Source organism: Pistacia vera, unplaced genomic scaffold (genome assembly GCF_008641045.1).
Source record: "Pistacia vera cultivar Batoury unplaced genomic scaffold, PisVer_v2 Contig200, whole genome shotgun sequence".
Classification (NCBI taxonomy): domain Eukaryota; kingdom Viridiplantae; phylum Streptophyta; class Magnoliopsida; order Sapindales; family Anacardiaceae; genus Pistacia; species Pistacia vera.
In genome coordinates, this window is record NW_022196003.1 from 1,299,816 (window position 1) to 1,323,550 (window position 23,735).

General features: G+C 37.1%; 3 protein-coding genes across 3 annotated transcripts; 2 read left to right on the plus strand and 1 right to left on the minus strand.

Annotated features, from left to right (window-relative positions):
* The first annotated feature begins 440 nt into the window (after positions 1-440).
* LOC116128494 (filament-like plant protein 4) lies at positions 441-5,143 on the plus strand. The gene is made up of 4 exons (XM_031414208.1): positions 441-892; positions 1,425-1,550; positions 2,133-2,352; positions 2,472-5,143. Exons 2-4 carry the CDS (start codon positions 1,431-1,433, stop codon positions 5,141-5,143), a joined length of 3,012 nt encoding a protein of 1,003 aa, XP_031270068.1. The 5' UTR covers positions 441-892; positions 1,425-1,430.
* Positions 5,144-5,193: 50 nt separating this feature from the next.
* LOC116128577 (filament-like plant protein 4) lies at positions 5,194-11,154 on the plus strand. Its single transcript, XM_031414321.1, has 6 exons — positions 5,194-5,413; positions 5,946-6,071; positions 6,654-6,873; positions 6,993-9,417; positions 9,873-9,918; positions 10,387-11,154. Exons 2-6 carry the CDS (start codon positions 5,952-5,954, stop codon positions 10,834-10,836), a joined length of 3,261 nt encoding a protein of 1,086 aa, XP_031270181.1. The 5' UTR covers positions 5,194-5,413; positions 5,946-5,951; the 3' UTR covers positions 10,837-11,154.
* An 8,259-nt stretch (positions 11,155-19,413) lies between these two features.
* Positions 19,414-20,509, minus strand: LOC116128449 (auxin-responsive protein SAUR50-like). The gene has a single exon (XM_031414173.1). It carries the CDS (start codon positions 20,039-20,041, stop codon positions 19,724-19,726), a length of 318 nt encoding a protein of 105 aa, XP_031270033.1. The 5' UTR covers positions 20,042-20,509; the 3' UTR covers positions 19,414-19,723.
* Positions 20,510-23,735: the final 3,226 nt, after the last annotated feature.

The window sequence follows — 23,735 nt, forward strand, 5'->3', positions numbered from 1 at the left end:
ATTTAAAAGGTGATGGTTTTGGAGCTTTAGCAACGTCTTGCTTTTATTTTAAGTGACACCTAAGTCCACAAAAACATCTCACCACAACCACCACCACCACCACCACCGCTCTCTCCTCCTCCTTCTCCTCTTCCTCATCCTCCGCCATCCCAACCACCTCATTGTCGCTCTTCAATCATTCCTTTTAACAGAAACAACAACTGTATCATTTAAAACCTGCTTAACTACAGATCTTTGTTGTTCAATCCTGAACAAATTGGCCACTGTCAAGGCAATAGTTGTATATTTATTTACTTCAATATCTCGTAGACTTTTTTTTTAAATCTCTTTTGAAGCCACATTACTTCTGGTAGGTATTTTTTCGCCATTAATCATCTCTACAATTTATGGTTTTATTTTTTCTCTTTGTTGTCAATCATGCTGTTGCTTACACTTAAAAATACTAATGTTGTTTCCACTTTTTCTACTTCCTGAAAACAGTCTTTTGTTATTGTTTAAAAACTCTGTGCTTCCAAGTTTTGTTTCTTATCTACTTTTGTCGGCGTGGTTTCTGTTCTTGATTGCTTCCGCTTCAGGGTCAGCAAAATACTGTCAATATCTCATCTTCTTAATCCGATTTTGAAATAATCACCTTTTTGTTTTACTATCACTCTTTATTCTGTCAGTGTTGCTTGGTACGATTGATTTCAGTTAGTATTTTCCCGATGGAACTTTTGCTATTCCACTTCTTCTAGTTCTTATCAGTTGTTACTATTTCTTGCAGTGTTTCTGATTAATTTGGATCTCATTTCGTGTATATAAAGGTGTTATTCTTCTTTCTGTCATTTATCCGAACTTTCCTTCCGATTCTAAGATCTTAAGCTATCGGAAGCTTTACAATCAGATCTTAGAGGTTGGTACCGTCAATTGATGTATTCTAATAGGAACACCTGAAGCGGTGATGTTCATGATTTTTCAATTTTAAAAACTTCAGATTTATTTAGTTTTACCACAATGCATGTCATTGTTTACACATTTTTCCTTTTTGTATTTAATCAGTTTGTAATTCACATCATATCTCCAATTACTCTTGAGTGTTTTTTCCTTTTTGGTTTCCACTTCATTTTTTCGATTATCTCCTTCTTTCATGACTTTAATAGGCTCTGCAATAATTTGATTAGTATTTACAGAAGAATTTTCAATTTTGAAATATTTTCATTTAATGTAAAAAGTAATTGCTTGTTAGGTATACTATGTGCTCATGTGATGTTGTTTTGGAATTTAGACTGATGTGTACGTTAATGATTAGTTAGCAAATCGCTGTAACACGTCTGATCATTTTATTTTAAGTATTTGTGTTTTTTTATGCACTCATTTGTTTATCTTTCTTAAGTGATCTTCTGTCATTTTGAAGCTTAAACTTCATTCTTGTGCTAACTATACAGCTTGAGATGGACCGCCGGGGTTGGCCATGGAAGAGAAAATCATCATCTGAAAAGACTGAGAAGGTGTTAGCTGCTTCGGAGTCTGTTGGTACTCCTCCGGCGTCGGCTGGATCTCAAGCCAATCAGGTAAGGTCATTAAAATCAGTTTCAGGAAAATCATTTTTGAATTAAATCTGCATTCTATATCTTTTTCAAGCACCCTTCTTGATGATCTGTATGTCTACATATATATGAATAGTTACTATTCATTCATGCTCAGTGAAAGCTGTGAATGCACATTTCATTTTCAAATATTGTAGTCAGTCAGATGATTTGCCACATTGCCGTTTATGGAATATAATGCTGCTTTGATGTAAATGAGTAAAACATTGTCTGCGGGTTTGTGATTATTAAAATAAACAAGGATAATTAGAAGAATTACAAGCCTCGAAGTATCTATTTTTTAAAGTTTAAAATTGTTATTTTAATTGCATACGCATTATTTTCTACTAGCTCCTTTTGCTCAATTGACAGTCTTGTTCAGCAACTCCTTTCCCCTGCCCCACACTTAAACCAATATCAGGTTCTTAAAAGCTCCACGGGGCTCACGGATGCATTTTTTCAATGTGCATGAGGGTGGTGGGATATAGATAGCAGTATCTGTTTATGAGGTTAATTAATTTTGTTGGTTTAATTGTTCTTCTTTGTTGTTATCGTCTAATTTGACAGGATAATTACAAAAAGCCAACATATGTTCAAATTTCTGTGGAATCATATTCTCATCTGACTGGTCTGGAGGAACAAGTGAAGACTTATGAGGAACAAGTTCAGACACTGGAAGATCAAATTAAAGACTTGAATGAACAGTTGTCCACTGCCCAATCAGAGATTACTACCAAGGACAACCTGGTGAAACAGCATACCAAAGTTGCTGAAGAAGCTGTCTCAGGTATGTTGGTGGTCTAATCTTACTACAATACTATTGTCATTCAAAGACTCTTTAAAACTATTGGGTTTTTGATTCATCTAGTCTTGAAAATTTTAAAATGAGACCTTCATTTGTGGTAGGTTGGGAGAAGGCTGAAGCAGAAGCATTGGCATTGAAAAATCATTTAGAATCCGTCACACTTCTGAAGCTTACTGCCGAAGATCGAGCGTCACATTTGGATGGTGCTCTTAAAGAATGTATGCGGCAGATACGAAATCTGAAGGAAGAACATGAGCAGAAATTGCAAGATGTTGTTTTTACAAAAACTAAGCAATGGGACAAAATTAGACTTGAGCTTGAAGCAAGGATAGCAAACCTAGACCAAGAACTCCTTAGGTCTGAAGCGGAAAATGCTGCGCTTTCAAGGTCTTTGCAAGAACGTTCTAACATGCTAATGAAGATAAGTGAAGAAAAATCCCAAGCTGAGGCTGAAATTGAACATTTGAAGGGCAACATTGAATCATGTGAAAGGGAAATAAATTCAGCAAAATATGAACTCCACATAGTTGCCAAAGAGCTTGAAATTCGTAATGAAGAAAAGAACATGAGCATGAGGTCTGCAGAAGCAGCCAACAAGCAACATATGGAGGGTGTCAAGAAGATAGCTAAGCTGGAAGCAGAGTGCCAAAGATTACGGGGACTTGTGCGGAAGAAGTTGCCTGGGCCCGCTGCTCTGGCACAAATGAAGCTAGAGGTAGAAAACTTAGGCCGAGACTATGGAGATACCCGCCTAAGGAGGTCTCCTGTTAAGCCACCCAGTCCGCATTTATCCCCTGTTACCGAGTTTTCACTTGATAGTGTACAGAAATTCCATAAAGAGAATGAGTTTCTCACCGACCGGTTATTGACAATGGAAGAAGAAACAAAGATGCTTAAAGAAGCTTTGGCAAAGCGTAACAGCGAATTGCAGGCTTCAAGGAATCTGTGCGCTAAGACATCTAGCAAGCTTCAAACTTTGGAGGCACAACTGCAAACTGGCAGTCAGCAGAAAAGTTCTCCGAAGTCTATGGTTCAGATTGCTGCTGAAGGCTACTCAAGTCAAAATGCTAGCAATCCACCTAGCTTCACCTCCATGTCAGAAGATGAAAATGAGGACAAGGTAAGCTGTGCAGACTCTTGGGCAACAACAATGATCTCTGAGCTCTCCCAGTTCAAGAAGGAAAAGAACATTGAGAAGTCAAACAAGGCTGAAAATGCAAAGCACTTGGAGCTTATGGATGACTTTCTTGAGATGGAGAAGTTGGCTTGTTTATCAAATGATACTAATGCAAATGGTGCCACCACCGCTCCAGACTGTGCAAACAACAAGATATCTGAAGTTATGAATGGCAATGCTTCAGGAGTGGTCAATACTCGTGAGAATTTCCAACCTGAACAGCGGCATAATATGGATTTGTCCAAGCGTAATCCAGAATCTGATGCAAAGCAGCTTCCAATAACGCAGCTTCGATCAAGAATCTCTATGTTACTTGAGTCCATGTCCAATGAAGCTGATATGGGGAAAATTGTGGAGGATATTAAACGTGCTGCTGAAGATGTGCATGGTACACTGCATCAGCAATCTGCAGGTTGTGGTTCTACAGATGTGGACTGTTCTGATGCCTCATGCAATAGGGAGGCTCCAGGAGATGCCAAATTAAGTGCAGATAAGAAAATTGACTTCTCCCAAGATGGCAAGCCGATTTCAAAAACTATATGTGTTATAAGCCAGGAATTGGTGACGGCTGTTACTCGTATCCATGACTTTGTGCTGTTCCTTGGGAAAGAAGCAAGGGCAGTTCATGATACATCTTCTAATGGAAATGGATTGAGCCAAAAGATTGAGAAGTTCTCTGTCAGCTTTAACAAGGTCTTAGACAGCAGTGAAAGTTTGGTTGATTTCATTTTTGACCTTTCTCATGTTTTAGTAAAAGCCAGCGAACTTAGATTAAATATCCTGGGCTATAAGGGGATTGAAGTAGAACCTAATAGTCCAGATTGCATTGATAAGGTTGCATTACCGGAGAATAAGGTAATTCAGAAGGACTCATCAGGAGAAAGATATCCAGATGGCTGTGACCATATTTCTAATCCAACCTCAGATCCTGAGGTTCCTGATGACGGTAATTTGGTCAGAGGCTATGAAGTAAAAACCAATGCATGCCCATTCTCGCTGGAAGAGTTTGAAGTGTTGAAATTGGAGAAAGATAACATGGCAATGGATCTAGCTAGATGTACTGAAAATATGGAGATGACTAAATCTCAATTACATGAAACTGAGCAGCTTCTCGCTGAGGCTAAATCACAATTGGCTTCTGCTCAAAAGTCAAACAGCTTGGCCGAGACACAGCTCAAATGTATGGCAGAGTCATACAGGTCACTTGAAATGCATGCCCAGGAACTAGAATCTGAGGTGAACCTTCTGAGAGCAAAGATAGATAATCTGGAAAATGAGCTTCAAGACGAAAAGACAAGTCACCATGATGCTCTGACCAGATGCAAGGAACTTGAGGAGCAATTACAAAGGTTAGCATCCAACTTTTTTTTCTTTTCTCTTTGTTGTCAATCATGCTGTTGCTTACACTTAAAAATACTAATGTTGTTTCCACTTTTTCTACTTCCTGAAAACAGTCTTTTGTTATTGTTTAAAAACTCTGTGCTTCCAAGTTTTGTTTCTTATCTACTTTTGTCGGTGTGGTTTCTGTTCTTGATTGCTCCCGCTTCAGGGTCAGCAAAATACTTTCGATATCTCATCTTCTTAATCCGATTTTGAAATAATCACCTTTTTGTTTTACTATCACTCTTTATTCTGTCAGTGTTGCTTGGTACGATTGATTTCAGTTAGTATTTTCCCGATGGAACTTTTGCTATTCCACTTCTTCTTGTTCTTATCAGTTGTTACTATTTCTTGCAGTGTTTCTGATTAATTTGGATCTCATTTCGTGTATATAAAGGTGTTATTCTTCTTTCTGTCATTTATCCGAACTTTCCTTCCGATTCTAAGATCTTAAGCTATCGGAAGCTTTACAATCAGATCTTAGAGGTTGGTACCGTCAATTGATGTATTCTAATAGGAACACCTGAAGCGGTGATGTTCATGATTTTTCAATTTTAAAAACTTCAGATTTATTTAGTTTTACCACAATGCATGTCATTGTTTACACATTTTTCCTTTTTGTATTTAATCAGTTTGTAATTCACATCATATCTCCAATTACTCTTGAGTGTTTTTTCCTTTTTGGTTTCCACTTCATTTTTTCGATTATCTCCTTCTTTCATGACTTTAATAGGCTCTGCAATAATTTGATTAGTATTTACAGAAGAATTTTCAATTTTGAAATATTTTCATTTAATGTAAAAAGTAATTGCTTGTTAGGTATACTATGTGCTCATGTGATGTTGTTTTGGAATTTAGACTGATGTGTACGTTAATGATTAGTTAGCAAATCGCTGTAACACGTCTGATCATTTTATTTTAAGTATTTGTGTTTTTTTATGCACTCATTTGTTTATCTTTCTTAAGTGATCTTCTGTCATTTTGAAGCTTAAACTTCATTCTTGTGCTAACTATACAGCTTGAGATGGACCGCCGGGGTTGGCCATGGAAGAGAAAATCATCATCTGAAAAGACTGAGAAGGTGTTAGCTGCTTCGGAGTCTGTTGGTACTCCTCCGGCGTCGGCTGGATCTCAAGCCAATCAGGTAAGGTCATTAAAATCAGTTTCAGGAAAATCATTTTTGAATTAAATCTGCATTCTATATCTTTTTCAAGCACCCTTCTTGATGATCTGTATGTCTACATATATATGAATAGTTACTATTCATTCATGCTCAGTGAAAGCTGTGAATGCACATTTCATTTTCAAATATTGTAGTCAGTCAGATGATTTGCCACATTGCCGTTTATGGAATATAATGCTGCTTTGATGTAAATGAGTAAAACATTGTCTGCGGGTTTGTGATTATTAAAATAAACAAGGATAATTAGAAGAATTACAAGCCTCGAAGTATCTATTTTTTAAAGTTTAAAATTGTTATTTTAATTGCATACGCATTATTTTCTACTAGCTCCTTTTGCTCAATTGACAGTCTTGTTCAGCAACTCCTTTCCCCTGCCCCACACTTAAACCAATATCAGGTTCTTAAAAGCTCCACGGGGCTCACGGATGCATTTTTTCAATGTGCATGAGGGTGGTGGGATATAGATAGCAGTATCTGTTTATGAGGTTAATTAATTTTGTTGGTTTAATTGTTCTTCTTTGTTGTTATCGTCTAATTTGACAGGATAATTACAAAAAGCCAACATATGTTCAAATTTCTGTGGAATCATATTCTCATCTGACTGGTCTGGAGGAACAAGTGAAGACTTATGAGGAACAAGTTCAGACACTGGAAGATCAAATTAAAGACTTGAATGAACAGTTGTCCACTGCCCAATCAGAGATTACTACCAAGGACAACCTGGTGAAACAGCATACCAAAGTTGCTGAAGAAGCTGTCTCAGGTATGTTGGTGGTCTAATCTTACTACAATACTATTGTCATTCAAAGACTCTTTAAAACTATTGGGTTTTTGATTCATCTAGTCTTGAAAATTTTAAAATGAGACCTTCATTTGTGGTAGGTTGGGAGAAGGCTGAAGCAGAAGCATTGGCATTGAAAAATCATTTAGAATCCGTCACACTTCTGAAGCTTACTGCCGAAGATCGAGCGTCACATTTGGATGGTGCTCTTAAAGAATGTATGCGGCAGATACGAAATCTGAAGGAAGAACATGAGCAGAAATTGCAAGATGTTGTTTTTACAAAAACTAAGCAATGGGACAAAATTAGACTTGAGCTTGAAGCAAGGATAGCAAACCTAGACCAAGAACTCCTTAGGTCTGAAGCGGAAAATGCTGCGCTTTCAAGGTCTTTGCAAGAACGTTCTAACATGCTAATGAAGATAAGTGAAGAAAAATCCCAAGCTGAGGCTGAAATTGAACATTTGAAGGGCAACATTGAATCATGTGAAAGGGAAATAAATTCAGCAAAATATGAACTCCACATAGTTGCCAAAGAGCTTGAAATTCGTAATGAAGAAAAGAACATGAGCATGAGGTCTGCAGAAGCAGCCAACAAGCAACATCTGGACGGTGTCAAGAAGATAGCTAAGCTGGAAGCAGAGTGCCAAAGATTACGGGGACTTGTGCGGAAGAAGTTGCCTGGGCCCGCTGCTCTGGCACAAATGAAGCTAGAGGTAGAAAACTTAGGCCGAGACTATGGAGATACCCGCCTAAGGAGGTCTCCTGTTAAGCCACCCAGTCCGCATTTATCCCCTGTTACTGAGTTTTCACTCGATAGTGTACAGAAATTCCATAAAGAGAATGAGTTTCTCACCGACCGGTTATTGACAATGGAAGAAGAAACAAAGATGCTTAAAGAAGCTTTGGCAAAGCGTAACAGCGAATTGCAGGCTTCAAGGAATCTGTGCGCTAAGACATCTAGCAAGCTTCAAACTTTGGAGGCACAACTGCAAACTGGCAGTCAGCAGAAAAGTTCTCCGAAGTCTATGGTTCAGATTGCTGCTGAAGGCTACTCAAGTCAAAATGCTAGCAATCCACCTAGCTTCACCTCCATGTCAGAAGATGAAAATGAGGACAAGGTAAGCTGTGCAGACTCTTGGGCAACAACAATGATCTCTGAGCTCTCCCAGTTCAAGAAGGAAAAGAACATTGAGAAGTCAAACAAGGCTGAAAATGCAAAGCACTTGGAGCTTATGGATGACTTTCTTGAGATGGAGAAGTTGGCTTGTTTATCAAATGATACTAATGCAAATGGTGCCACCACCGCTCCAGACTGTGCAAACAACAAGATATCTGAAGTTATGAATGGCAATGCTTCAGGAGTGGTCAATACTCGTGAGAATTTCCAACCTGAACAGCGGCATAATATGGATTTGTCCAAGCGTAATCCAGAATCTGATGCAAAGCAGCTTCCAATAACGCAGCTTCGATCAAGAATCTCTATGTTACTTGAGTCCATGTCCAATGAAGCTGATATGGGGAAAATTGTGGAGGATATTAAACGTGCTGCTGAAGATGTGCATGGTACACTGCATCAGCAATCTGCAGGTTGTGGTTCTACAGATGTGGACTGTTCTGATGCCTCATGCAATAGGGAGGCTCCAGGAGATGCCAAATTAAGTGCAGATAAGAAAATTGACTTCTCCCAAGATGGCAAGCCGATTTCAAAAACTATATGTGTTATAAGCCAGGAATTGGTGACGGCTGTTACTCGTATCCATGACTTTGTGCTGTTCCTTGGGAAAGAAGCAAGGGCAGTTCATGATACATCTTCTAATGGAAATGGATTGAGCCAAAAGATTGAGAAGTTCTCTGTCAGCTTTAACAAGGTCTTAGGCAGCAATGAAAGTTTGGTTGATTTCATTTTTGACCTTTCTCATGTTTTAGTAAAAGCCAGCGAACTTAGAATAAATATCCTGGGCTATAAGGGTATTGAAGTAGAACCTAATAGTCCAGATTGCATCGATAAAGTTGCATTACCAGAGAATAAGGTAATTCAGAAGGACTCATCAGGAGAAAGATATCCAGATGGCTGTGACCACATTTCTAATCCAACCTCAGATCCTGAGGTTCCTGATGACGGTAATTTAGTCAGAGGCTATGAAGTAAAAACCAATGCATGCCCATTCTCGCTGGAAGAGTTTGAAGTATTGAAATTGGAGAAAGATAACATGGCAATGGATCTAGCTAGATGTACTGAAAATATGGAGATGACTAAATCTCAATTACATGAAACTGAGCAGCTTCTTGCTGAGGCTAAATCACAATTGGCTTCTGCTCAAAAGTCAAACAGCTTGGCCGAGACACAGCTCAAATGTATGGCAGAGTCATACAGGTCACTTGAAATGCACGCCCAGGAACTAGAATCTGAGGTGAACCTTTTGAGAGCAAAGATAGATAATCTGGAAAATGAGCTTCAAGACGAAAAGACAAGTCACCATGATGCTCTGACCAGATGCAAGGAACTTGAGGAGCAATTACAAAGGTTAGCATCCAACTTTTTTTTCTTTTTTTTTTTTTTTTTTCTGGTATAAGCTGCATTATTTTGTTTAAGAAATTCACAAATTAACCTATGTAATAAAGTATATGCAAATTTTTTACGCAAGAAGTGGTTTTTTGGCTGTGGATTCGTTTCCCTGCCCTTAATGGACTTGGTTGTCTTGAAAAAGGTTTAGTGACTCATGTATCTGGTATATTTTTGGCTCTGTTGACTTAGTCCACTGGTAGTAAGCCCCCCAACACTTTTTGATTTAATTCATGTTTTACCTGATCACCTTGTCCATAAGTTTTGAGAGTTGTTTCAACCTAGGCTATTGGTTTTTTTGTACCATTACCTCACTATTGACAGATTCATTTACATATTTAGATATTCTGGAATTGCATTATGCTTTATGGAGCTCTGTTCTTATCTCTAATTTCTGCATTTCCTAATATTTTTAGGAATGAGAGCTGTGGCGAGGCTGATGATGATCTCAAGACCAAACAGGTGAGATTATAATATAATCTTGAATCATATTTTCCTATACTTGGTTTAAGTTCTTGTATCTTTACGATTTAGTGAAATAAATTACTTATTTATGAAGAATTAGGTCAATAGTTGTTATTATCCTTACAAAATATAGATAAGGGGTACTTGCTTATGAGTGTCATTGGAAGAACTAAAATTTGTGCTTACGGTAGATTGTTTAGTTGCATTATTGTCCATGAGAGTTGCATAAACCTAAAATTAGCTTTAGGCACACTACTGTTGATTGACTGTCGTGTAATCTTTTTGAGCTGAGCTATTATTATTTGATTGAAATGTGTACAGTTTTACATAATACAAAAGCGTACCAAACCCCTGATTCTTGTTTAGTTTCTTTATTGTTTACTCTGATGCCTGAATTGAGTGTAGTTAATATGTAAGGTTATCAATTCATAAGTCCTGTATCTGAATTTGCTTATCTTATCCCAGGAGAGAGATTTGACAGCGGCAGCAGAGAAGCTAGCAGAGTGTCAAGAAACTATATTTCTTCTTGGCAAGCAGTTGAATTCTTTGCGTCCTCAACCAGAGCTCATGGGATCTCCATACAGCCAGAGGAGTCAAAAGGGTGAAGGGTTACCCGAAGATGAACCTACTTCCAGCAGCATGAACTTTCAAGACTTAGATCAAGCTGAGACAGACACTGCTGTTTCTGCCAATATGCTCAGAGTAGGTGGTGAGTCCCCCTTGCATACATATAGTTCCCCATGTAGCCCATCCGAAAACGAACCAAACATCAATAGATCACCAATCAATCCCAAGCATCCAAAACACAGGCCTACAAAATCAAGCTCTTCATCTTCTTCCTCCGCCCCAACTCCAGAGAAACAGTCAAGAGGGTTTAGCAGATTCTTTTCCTCGAAAGGGAAGAATGGTCATTAGGCTTTGCAGCTTGCTAGCCAAAAATATGTTACGATGGATAAGGGCATTGGGTAATAATCAAAAACACCAAAAGCGGGGAGTTGTATGGTTGTTGACGTCAGGATAAGATATAGGAGGTTCAACTTGTGAAGGTGAATTTGGTTGGATTAAAGGTTTATGAAATGATGGTTTGGACTTCTGTTAATTTCTGTAACTAATGACTGTATATGATATCCATATCAGTTAATTTGTATTTTCTTCTTTCTACTCCTGTAATTTTGTTAATTAAATATGACATAGTTTCAAACTGTTTTGAATATATTATATGTGGCAGTGTTATTACGCAATATTACTCTTCTTCAAACAATAATAGCTTGGGATATTTGACATCTCTTAATGCAGCTCTCAGTTAACCAACTATTAGGCCGAACGTCCCATTCTTCAAATATATCTTCATTGTATGTTGAGCTATCAATGGGGTCTCCTGGATACTCTTCTTACTGGTGCAAAGTGAAAGCTTGAAGGTTCAGGGTGGTTGGACTTGGAGACTATAGGTTAGGGTTTTTGCTTTATATTGTCTTTTCGGGCTTGTCCTACATTATCCTCGGGGTAATCTTATATTGTTTGGGCCCAAAGTGTATAGCTCATAGTGTAAACTTTAAGAATCGGGTGCATAGAAAGCCCAAAGCCAACAAAATCCAGTTCTGTTTCAGCGATAAAAAATAGTATCGCCAAACCAGTAGCTTTTCGCTCCATTTGAGCAAATAGTAAACTTGTTTATCCAATCCAAATTTTATTGGGAATGGATGAAGAAGTAGTCGATGTCTTTAATAGAGTTAAACTCAAGTGGGTTTTTGTCTGTAGACCAGTAAACCCCGAACTTGTTCAGAAATCTAGTAGTCATGGACTCGAGATTAGGGCTTTCGAACTTACCTTCCCTAATAAATACAAAGACATGGTTGTTGATTCTTACTTGACTTACGTATTGAAAGAAGCTAAGTCAATGAAGCAGGAGAGCAAGAGCTTAAAAATCTTCGCTCTTGATCCTGATTATGCTTGTTTCGGCTTCGTGAACCATACGTGGGTACCGGTGAATCTTGATCATCCTGCAACATTTGATACACTTGCCACTGAGCCAGATCTCAAAAGCAACATTGTGCAGGATCTTGAAAGGTTTGTGGAGAGGAGAGATTATTATAGACCTAAAAAATTCACTACTCCTCTAATCTAATCATAAGTCAAATTTTGAAAGTGATCCTGGCGGCATTCAGGAAATATGAGAGTTTCATTGGAGAGTAATATTTGTCAATCCCATAGAATACTTTTGATCACTCTAAAAACAAAACCGAGTTACCTTATGGAATATTCTGGTGATGCATACATTAGAAGTTAACTTAGAATGTCAGCTGTTCTCTGTTTGTTTGTTGAGAATCTGCATAAGAATAATAAAATTATTGTATTTGATAATTGGCCGTGCAGGTGACATTATCTGGTTTTCTCAATTTCATAGATGGACTTTGGTCCAGCTGTGGAGATGAAAGGATTATCGTTTTCAGTTTTCACAACTAACCGCAAAAGATAAACTGGACCCGGGATTGTTGCGCCCTGGACGCATGGACTTTCATATTCACATGTCATATTGCATCCCATCTGCGTTGAAGATTCTTGCTGTGAACTAGTCTTATCTTGGAATTGAAGACCACATTTGACTTTCAGAGATTAAGCAATTAATTCAAACAGTGGCCAAGCATTTTAATGGGGGCATGATCATTCTGAAATTGCACTACCAAGGCCTAATTGAATTCTTGAAGGTGAAGAAGAAGCCACGGCCTAAAAGAATTAAGCAGAAGAAACAGAAACTTTTTGTTTTACAGATGTTTTTTTCCTTTCAGATGAAAATATGAGTTTAAATAGTTCTTTTGTTTATAGTTGTAAGCAATAGAGGCAGAGGCGGAGACCATTTATAAGCCTTAAATAAAAATTATTTTCTTTATGTATTTCCAAGATCTAATTTCTTGATAATCTTCACTTATAAGCCTTTGTAAAGAGCTCTTGATAATGACTATGGAGTTGTTGGGCAGTTGAAGCTACGGGCTTATTCTGTTTGTTTGTCTCAGTCACGGGAATACGGGCTTAATCTGTTTGTTTGTCTTAGTCATGGGGCCTAGCCTTTCAAATGGGCCATTGTTAAATTTGTCGTAGTGGGTCTCTATGTTAATCAATAATTTGGTCCGTCTTTCTTGTCATTTTTCTAACAATATTTGCAAAGGTATATGCCATAGAAGCTTTCAAGTCTTTGAATTTTTGTTTCAACAATTTTGTTCTTCTATGTAGTGAAAAGTGAGGTTTGTCCTAGGTTTGATTTCCCATTGGGTACAAATGTAGTATCTTTGTCCATGATTTATCTGAGAAGCTGTGACAGTAGATTATTGTGAGATAATTTTTCTTGAGAAATAGTTAAGATACGCGTAAACTAGTCTGGACAGTACAGTTAAAAAAAAAAAAAAAGTGAGATTTATTTAATGATTCAATAAATCAAAACAAAACAAGTAGGAGAAAATTTGAAACACCTGTTTCTGTTTGAGGAATAACAAATAAATAAAAAGAAAATTCAAACTTTATTTAAATTTGCCGTAGTGAAGCAGTTCCCAACTGATTGAACCCAGCAGCCAAATCAAACTGCCAAAACCCAAAGGCTGCAGCCTTTTGTATTATTGACGAGAAAGATAGGTCCAAAAGTCCCCACTCTCTTATACATCCCAGAAGTCACGTTTCCTTATTTACTCCATGCAGCTGCTGTACTGTATTTAATTTGATTTTCAAAACCCAGCAATATCAAAAGAACTTAATTCTGCATCCAAAATTTTATATTATGGAGAAGTTTGAGTAGTTCAAGGTCAAAGATGGATGAAAATAGGCATAGCACACTATTTTAGACTTAATTCATACAGAAATCATGGATTTTTGTCTCTGTAAACGGTTCACCATCAAATGTTGTCTTCAAAGTAAAGCACTAGAATTCTGTGCCTGTCTGATTCATTTAATCTACAATAGCACATCACACTATGGTTGGCTTTAATTGCACAAGTAGTCTTATAAATATTCACGAAATCTCATTTTTACAATTCGTTTTTAGCCAACAATATGAGATTCTAAACGTAGGGTCCTCGTGGAGAGGCCATCCAATCCAAGATAACTCCAAGCACGTCGTCGAGAAATATCAAGGTCAAATATCAGAAACCGAACTACAGTCTACAGACCAGTGGAAAAAAATAAAATAAAATAAAAATAAAATCTTGGGTGGTTTCAAATATGCACTAAGCGAAGTCAGTGAGATTGAAGATGACAAAGCAGATGAACCCAACAAGTGTGCCCTACAACACAGCCTACCTCCCAACATAAGTGGCTCTCCGTGTCCAGCTCCCAGTTGACTCAGACAAAACTTATACAAGATTATACTGACAACAACAACATCAATACAGCTACTCAAGAGAACAGCTTTCAAGGGGTAGAGTTGAATAATATCAGCCATGCACAATTCAATTATCACAACAAGTATACTTCTTCCTTTATCTGCTTTGCTTTTCTGTTCGACTTTTGTCCTAGCTCCATTATACATTTCAAACAGTTATAAATTTTGGTTTTGAAGTTTCGATATATATATATATATATATTAATTGAAAACATTTTTTTATTTTTATTTTTTTCCATTTTGAATTTTGATAATTGAGGGAGAAGGTGGGTCACATCTCTCCTTCTAATCAGCTGATCATCATGTGAGAGTTTTCTTGTCCTCTTAGAAGGGTCAGAATCTACCTTATTCTACTAGGAAATTTCCTTTTTTTACTGCTATTTGAAAACTTATATTTATCACAGTAGAAAATGGTATAGTTCCAGTTCCAGAGAGGATGCCGTTTCTGTAAGCAATGTCCATGAATAACGGATTCCCAGCATTTAATTGTAACTTAATCCAATAATTCAGCTCATAAAATTGTAATGAGGATTAAGGTGAGTTAATTTTTTCTTGTACTTCCGGCCATTGATTGAACATAGAGAGACTTTTTTGTTACGTCTTTCTATTATAAGAAGTTAATTTCGAGAATTGGTTTTGCTTTCTTCTTTATGCCCCGAAGTTCCCAATTCATGATTAGAAATCAGAGGAGAGTTTATCGCTCAGCCGACACCTTGATTAAGCTATTTTGCCTTGTTCAATTATGCTACGCTATCTAGTTTAGATAACACAATGTTGACATCTTAACAACTTGATTTGATACAATCACATGCCTGCCTCCCTGTTGCTGAAGCTGAACTATCCAGATTCCCACCCGTTCCCTTCTTGGTTCCTATTTGGTTACTTCTTCTTTTAATTAGCTGAAGGTCTTGGCATGATGCTAGGTTTGTTTTTTAGGTGCTTAACAACTGCACCAAATATGTGTAAATATTAAGTTTAATCAGTACTACTTTGAAATTCAGTGTTCATGAAATCTAGCTCATAATCTTTTTATGACCTTGTGGTTGGGAATGAATTAAAAAATTGTATCTAATCCAACTAAGTGGCCTGGCCTACACCATTTTTACAACTCTGAAAAATCCTGAAACTATCCAATGGTTATAATTGATAATTGAATTTGAATTGGAGACAGAATATAATATATCTACCATTTCTGTTGGACGTGCATGAATTAGCAGGGAAAGGACGTTGAAAAGACATAGAAGAAATGAACCTCTCTAAGGAGAAGCAAGAAAAAGGCATTGAAAAGACGTATACGTGGATTAATATATTAAGCACACAGGTTTAGTGGTAAGTCATTAAGTTTTAAATCTAACCTTTTCTAGCTTAAAACAGATTTGAAAGGTCACAGCATACAATCTTCAGAAGATCATACTATTCAACATGTGAATTAACTTTGTCTTCATTTCAATTTTCAACTGCGGGTGGTCCCTTTACTTCATAAATATTCTTGATCCAACTTCTTCCCAAATCTTAACCCAAACCGAATTTAACCCGTCAATCAAACCAACTTGTCATATATTAAAAGAAGAACAACATTACATTAGGTTAGGATCCCGAGAAAAGGGTTAGACATGTGCTTTATAAGGGTTTGGACTTTGGACATCCTCCCCTGACAAGCTGGTTTTCAAATGAGAGTTCTATCCAAATCTACAAAAAAACCACCGTTCAACCCAATTCTTATCAATTAGAGAGTGTGTTCCTATCAAATAATATCAGAGTAAGCCCAAACAGTAGGGCCCAGTGGACCTCTCGAGGGTTTCAAATGGTGTCAGAGCATGCCCCCATGCAGCAGGGCTCAATGAGCCCCCCCAAGGGTCGAGAAGGAGCAGACTTCTAGGTGAAATAAGATCCGAATGGAGGATAGTAAAGGCTAATGAAGGCAGACACTCTCTAGAAAGAAGACAACGAGGGTGTTGGGTCTAAAACCTTCGTTGGTCTCGAAACATGTGAGAATGTTAGGATCCACATTGAAAGAAAAAGGGGGTGGATATGTGATTTATAAGGGTTTGGACACCCTGGCTTAATGAATTGGTTTTCGAAAGAGAATTATACCCAGTCGGCACTCGGCACACCAAATCCTATCAATTAGGGAGTGGTTTTATCACATTCTGTTAAGTCACCTGAATGTGTCGTCGAATTAATATTACATTATTATATTATATTTTCATAAATGAAAAGGTTTGATTTGATCCATGGAAATGATAAAACAAGTTTTAACTTGGATACAGAGAATAGGAAAGTGACCNTTCTTGGTTCCTATTTGGTTACTTCTTCTTTTAATTAGCTGAAGGTCTTGGCATGATGCTAGGTTTGTTTTTTAGGTGCTTAACAACTGCACCAAATATGTGTAAATATTAAGTTTAATCAGTACTACTTTGAAATTCAGTGTTCATGAAATCTAGCTCATAATCTTTTTATGACCTTGTGGTTGGGAATGAATTAAAAAATTGTATCTAATCCAACTAAGTGGCCTGGCCTACACCATTTTTACAACTCTGAAAAATCCTGAAACTATCCAATGGTTATAATTGATAATTGAATTTGAATTGGAGACAGAATATAATATATCTACCATTTCTGTTGGACGTGCATGAATTAGCAGGGAAAGGACGTTGAAAAGACATAGAAGAAATGAACCTCTCTAAGGAGAAGCAAGAAAAAGGCATTGAAAAGACGTATACGTGGATTAATATATTAAGCACACAGGTTTAGTGGTAAGTCATTGAGTTTTAAATCTAACCTTTTCTAGCTTAAAACAGATTTGAAAGGTCACAGCATACAATCTTCGGAAGATCATACTATTCAACATGTGAATTAACTTTGTCTTCATTTCAATTTTCAACTGCGGGTGGTCCCTTTACTTCATAAATATTCTTGATCCAACTTCTCCCCAGCTCTTAACCCAAACCGAATTTAACCCGTCAATCAAACCAACTCGTCGTATATTAAAAAAAGAACAACATTACATTAGGTTAGGATCCCGAGAAAAGGGGTGGACATGTGATTTATAAGGGTTTGGACATCCTCCCTTGATAAGCTGGTTTTCAAATGAGAGTTCTACTCAAATCTACAAAAAAACCACCGTCCAACCTAATTCCTATTAATTAGAGAGTGTGTTCCTATCAAATTAGGCTCACCTTCCGAGCCCACGCAACAGAGCCCAATGGGCCCCCCGAGGGGTCGAGAAGAAGAGTCCTTGACAGGTTTCTAGGTGAAGTAAGATTCGAATGGAGGACAATAAAGGCTGATGAGGGCGGACGCTCTCTAGAACAAAGACAACGAGGGTGTTGGGTCTCGAACCCTTGTTGGTCTAGAAATGTGTGAAAATATTAGGATCTACATTAAAAGGAAAAAGGGATAGACATGTGGTTTATAAGAGTTTAAGCATCCTCTCCCTTGATAAATAAGTTTTCGAATGAGAATTCTACCCAATCACACACAAAATCTTATCAATTAGGGAGTGGGTAATATCACATTACAAGTCACCTAGGTGCATCGTCCAATTATTATATTATATTTTCATAAATGAAAAGGTTTGATTTGATCCATGGAAATGATAAAACAAGTTTTAACTTGGATACAGAGAATAGGAAAGTGACCCGCTACTTAAAAAGAGGCCAAATTATCGGCATAATTTATTTCATTTGAAGAGATAGGTTATATAGGCCATCTTGTCAAAGTAACCAATTCATCAAACAACCATCCAACTCCAACCTAGGGTTTACCTTCCAAACCAACAAAACCAGCGCCAATCTTTGCCTCTGATTGGTTAAGTTACATAAATATTATTTTTTAAAGCTAAAAGGGTTAAATCACTGAACGAACAAGTTCATAGAAATTATTATTGTATATTATCTTACTGCAGGTTAGGCTAGCCATTTCCCTAGTTCTAGAGCCATGTTCTTCAGCTCCTGCGTTCCTTAAATTCTCTGGCTTTATCTATTCTTAATACAATAAACAAACAATCGTTATATATATATATAGAGAGAGAGAGAGAGAGAGAGAGAGAGAGAGAGAGAAGGAAATTCCGAAATTGTTAGCAGTTGGATCATTCAACGGCCATTTGCATTTCTTGGACAAAGCAAAGTCTCGGTATCACTTTATGGCAGAGTTTTTCTTTCTACGAGAAAAGCTAACAGTTGGTGAAGTTATTATATAATTCATAAAACCCTAGAATTCTAGGGTTTTTAAAAGTGTCCGGTCAGTACGGTTCTTGGGTCCACTCTACAATGGAAGACGATGGACCACTGTGTACTGTTACTATTTCTAAACGCTGCAACAGGATAGATCATGATAATCATCCTTTCTTGAATCTTTAAAGATATAAAAATATCATAACCATCCATCGTTTAGTGGCGGACTGCATGCATGCCCACAGTGAAATTGTGAAGATTATTTATTTCACGGCAGATACCCAAGAAGCCAAGTTGGAGTGCAATCGGAGCCGTTGGATTTTTGGACTATCACTTAAGGTTTGTGATTATGAATTGACCAGAGTCAATCCAAGAGCAGGATATACGAGATTTCCTAGAGTGGGCCCCTGTCACATGGGTCCTAAATCCTAATGGATGTTGATTGATCGGTAGATCTAATCTAGTAAAAGTGTGTTTACTTTTGAATTCTTCATTATCTTAATTAATTCATCAACGCCATTAAGCAACCAAATCCATCATTTCATGAGTTGAATTACGCAGTGGAAGACTGGAAGATATAAAATGATGAAGACTCCTCCAGCTCAGTCCAGTCCAGGCCTTGATGATTTTATAAAATGGGCAAGCATGCATCAGAGCACTTTTTGGATACCAAATCAAACAAGCATGAGTTCTGCAACAAATTTATAAAATTATTTTCCCTCGTTTCTGATTGAAACATTCTGTTTGGTTAATTGTCTGGTTAGGTAGGTTTTGAACAGTTTTGAAGGGCTAAACTATTGATATATGAGTTAACCAGAAACATTAAAAAAGGCGATCTCTTTCTTCCTGACAGACAAAAGCCTGAAAAAGTTGAGCTTGTGTCTGTGACCGTGCTTGTGTGAAGCACGCATGCACATTGATTAAAAACAAAATCAGTAAAAAGAAGAGAAGAGAAGAAAACTTAAACTTAATTGATGATATTAGATCTCCCACAGGGTAAATTTGGTGTAATTACAACACCACACCACAGTGAGGAAAATTTTAGAATTTGATGAGATTTACAAATCTAAACCCTGATAATACAGATGGGTTTCTTCGTTGGGTTAGAGTCAAAAGGAAAACCCAATAATAATAACAATTAATAATAATAAAAGAGAAAATCAGAAAGAGAAGCAATGAAGCAGCTTTCATCTTTAGCCGGTTTCTCTCCAAAAACGAACAAGAAGCGAGCAAGTAGCAGCCTTTAGGATCATCATCTATCTCATCTCATGAGCATTGATGTTAATGACTGAAAAACGTCTTCTTCACATGGAATGGTCAAACCCATATCATGATTAAACCCAAATTCTTCTTCAGCTTGGTGAAGCAAGGTTTGAAACTCAGGACGAGTCAAGAAAGATATAGGGACAATGTATCTGCTTCTGTTTTCTCCAACATAGACAACAAAATGACCTTTTGGGACATCCAAAGGAAGGCCTTGTTCATCGTAGCTTTGTTTCTTTCCCAAGCTCGAGCACCTCTTGAGAATTTGCTTGATAACAGCTGTCTGAGACAATTTGTTTGATTTCCTGATAGCCATATTTGGAATTTTGAAGTATAATAAAGGGTGTAGAGGAAAGAGTTTTGAAGAATTGAGAGAAGAAAATGAAAGTTGGAATAGGTGTGAATGGATTGGAGGAATGCGTAAGTGTATTTATGGTGAGCCCGAGTCGTAGTGACAGAAACAAAGTCATGGGATTGTGGGGGCAAAGGACAGAGCCTTGGGTGTCTTTGGGGTGTGTGTTAACCCGAAAGGACATGTTGGGTGCCAATCCCATTGGCTTGACACCCCTCTGTTGCCCTTCTTAAGGACACCCGGGTCCCTCTCTTAGCCTTCAATTTCAAGCTCTTTTTTCTCTCTGAAATTGAAAGGCCATCCTTCCCATTTCCCATGTTTCCTAATACATGTATTTACTTCTCATTTTCTTCTTCTTTTAGACTTTTCTGATTGAGAAATAAAGATAAAATAAAAGTACGTATTTTCCAAATACAACCATCCACCAGTTTTCTTAATCTCGTGAATAAACTAGCTAGTCCTGTAGTAACAATGTTTGATCAAGTTACGCCACTGCATTTTATTACTATAATACTACTCAGTCTTGTTCTGTTGAAATTCTAATTTACAGTTTCAATACTCTGTTCCCTCTTTATGGGTTGTTTTGACACATTCTTCCATTTCCTTGTTCCAACTTTGCAAACTCCCAACGCAATACTACTTTTTTTTTTTTTTCATTTTTCATAACTACTTTCATTAATATCTCTCCATGAATACCAACGGAATAATAACCATATTTAAAAGTTTTTGAAAGATGATCAAATCACATCTCAACTAATTCTCGGGCTCTTGACTCCCGAAGTTAACGGTTGGATAAACCTCTTGTAGTTATTCTTATTAGCAATTGAGGTGAATCGAATTCATGATCTCTTAGATAATTCCTCTATTGAGTTTATCTCGCTACAAACAATTCCCTAAACGGGACCAAATCGAAATTAAGAGAAGAATTAGAAATTGAAAACATTTAATGATATCTTGCACTCTAAGATATTTAGGCATCCACCAAATTTGAAATGTGTAATCTTTAATTCCTTCGGTTATCTTCTTCTCTTCTGGTCCATAATTCGGGGATTAAGTAGTAGCTCTACCAAAGCGTAGCTTCTGGTGGCCTGTGGGTCAATTAATTGACTGATTTAAAGTGCAGTGATGCTGCATCCAAGTTTCGTTTGATGCCCCCACCAATTATGCTTTTCATTTACTCTTTTGGTTGAGAAAGTTTAGTTGATTATATAGTTTTTCTAGGTGAAATTTATGTGGTTTGATCACTGATGCCCTGCCCACATGGACTCATGTGGCTCCACGAGACACAGGAATTTACCCATAGGATTGATCCTTTTCTGGACTAGACGTATACACTACAGTTGTGTCGACAAGATGTGAATTGATTCAGTAAAAATAATAAGCAATAAAATTTAGCCAACCCCCAGTTGCTTTATCATAATGTTACCACATAATGCGGAAAAGTTTTATATCACTAAGTTTATCATAAGGACTGTTACTTTTTGAGCATGATATTTGACTTTCCAGAATGATGGGTATATGAAGAATAAAATAGGAAAAAAAAGGTGAAAGTAGCAGAAAGAGTTTCTCTGTTGGTGTTTGGTTATAATAATCATAAGCTATCCTCCATTTGACATAGACCACCATACTTTGTTGGTACTGAAGACTGTCAAAAGTGAAAGAATCTTCATACAGTAATCTTGAGAAGAGAGGCCCCCGAATGGACCACCACAATGTTCAGTGCTTAACATTAATGGCCTCAGCAGTTGCAGCAGTTCTGAGGCTAGCTCTTCCCTTTTTCTTTTTACCTTTCAGATTATCTTCAAAAGAGAATTATTATCTCTTCACTTTAGTATCTTATACAAATCCTGTGATTGGCCCACATGACAGGCATAAAGGTTTAAGAGACTTTGAAGAAACGATCAATCCCAGATCCTTTTTTCAGGTTTTCGTGAACTTGGTTAATCAGTTAATATAAAACCAACAAAGATCAGCAAGAAACCAAAGGAAGATTAAGAACTGAGCTTCGTGTTGCCGTTGGACACCTGTTTGATATATTGGAATTAATTGTTCTCTTTAAATTTTAAAGGACCAAAAGTGTGGTCCTTCTGTTAGTACAACTAGTACTAGTAAAATAGACACATTTGTCATCTTCAGATATAGATTCCATATCAAACGAGAACCACATTTCTGTTTCTTCCAGCTATTAATGATGCAGAGTAGGTCTTGCCCATGTTCAAAGGCCCAGAAAGAGCCACTCTTTTTACGCAATTTACCTGACGCGACCTTAATACGGTTCCGTCCGCCCTGTCCTCAGTTATCTTGTTCCTTTTAATTCTATAATCCTAATGTACCATTATAGTACATTAATCTGACGGTCAAATATCCATTTATATTTTGAAGGAAAATGATATACTCACAACCTCTTCTCACAAATTTTTTTTTACAACCTCGATTTAATAGTTTGTAATTAATTAACTCATCATGAGTCTCACATGATAAATTGCAAACTGCTACGTTGAGATTGTGAGAGAAATTTGTGAGAAAGAGGTCGTGAGTATAGTATTACTCACTTAGAAAAATGTTACACCCACAACCTCTTCTCATAAATTTTCTCTCACAATCCCGACGTGATAGCTCGTAATTAGTTAACTCGTAATGGATCTCTCTTGATAAATTACAACTAATCAATTACAAGTTGTTACGTCAAGGTTGTGAGAGAAGTTTGTGAGAAAGAGGTTGTTAGTGTAGCATTACTCTTGTACTTAATATGCCTAACATGAAATTCGATCAAGTTGTTGTCAAGAATATGCTAAACTAATACATAATTTTACCTGGGTTTTGAAGTTTGAGTAGTCAGAATCCAGTTATGAGTCTTTTACGTAACAAAAAAAAAAAAAAGAAAAAAAGGTTCATGGTTGAAGGTGAAATGAGGGAGAACTGGGCCATGGGTCACAGTCATGAAAACGAAGACACCCATGTTCTGTGAATGATATTGGTTGGTGAATATATTGAGGATAAAAACAGAGCAAAATATGACAGTGGGTCCATTATTTCCACCGAAAGGCAGTGAGTATCATAACCAAACCTAATCAAGAAATTCAGATTTTCTACTTTCTTGCTAGGCTATATTACTTCACTATGTTAAGCACATGAAGGCCACGTACCTTTGCCCCCAACCCCAATAACTTATTTTCAGGACATCAATGTCAGGCAACCCAACTCAACTGTTTAGCTAATTCACCTCTACGTAATTCAAAACCTTAACCCACTTCTATGGATCTTTTATGAAGATTTGTTGCTCTTTAATCTTTACTTCACTCTACCTGCGCTACATAAATCCAACCACGTTGACAAAATGTGTTTTCAATGAGTTTATTTATCACCATTTCATGGCTGTCAATTGCATTGAATTGAAAAGACACCCATCACGAAAACGCATGAAAGAAGAAGACAAGTCTTGGACAACATAAGCTGTTAAAGATCGAAAAGTTCCTGTGCTAACATTTGTCTAAAACTATCTCATCATGGAATTGAGTTTTGCTTTTGCTGGGCATACACGTATTGTTGCTATAGCCCATTGACCTATTGGCTATTTCTATTTGATGATGAACCTTAAATGTGAAACTTTAAAGCCACATAAAAACTTGATCAGAAGAATTGAAACTGATAGCAATAA

Excerpts from the sequence above, each read along its gene's own strand:
- LOC116128494 (XM_031414208.1), top strand. The coding sequence starts at position 1,431 with ATGGACCGCCGGGGTTGGCCATGGAAGAGAAAATCATCATCTGAAAAG. Across the intron at positions 1,551-2,132 it reads CTGGATCTCAAGCCAATCAG|GATAATTACAAAAAGCCAAC; the intron begins GTAAGGTCATTA and ends CTAATTTGACAG. Across the intron at positions 2,353-2,471 it reads TGCTGAAGAAGCTGTCTCAG|GTTGGGAGAAGGCTGAAGCA; the intron begins GTATGTTGGTGG and ends CATTTGTGGTAG.
- LOC116128577 (XM_031414321.1), top strand. The coding sequence starts at position 5,952 with ATGGACCGCCGGGGTTGGCCATGGAAGAGAAAATCATCATCTGAAAAG. Across the intron at positions 6,874-6,992 it reads TGCTGAAGAAGCTGTCTCAG|GTTGGGAGAAGGCTGAAGCA; the intron begins GTATGTTGGTGG and ends CATTTGTGGTAG. Across the intron at positions 9,919-10,386 it reads ATGATCTCAAGACCAAACAG|GAGAGAGATTTGACAGCGGC; the intron begins GTGAGATTATAA and ends ATCTTATCCCAG.
- LOC116128449 (XM_031414173.1), bottom strand. The coding sequence starts at position 20,041 with ATGGCTATCAGGAAATCAAACAAATTGTCTCAGACAGCTGTTATCAAG.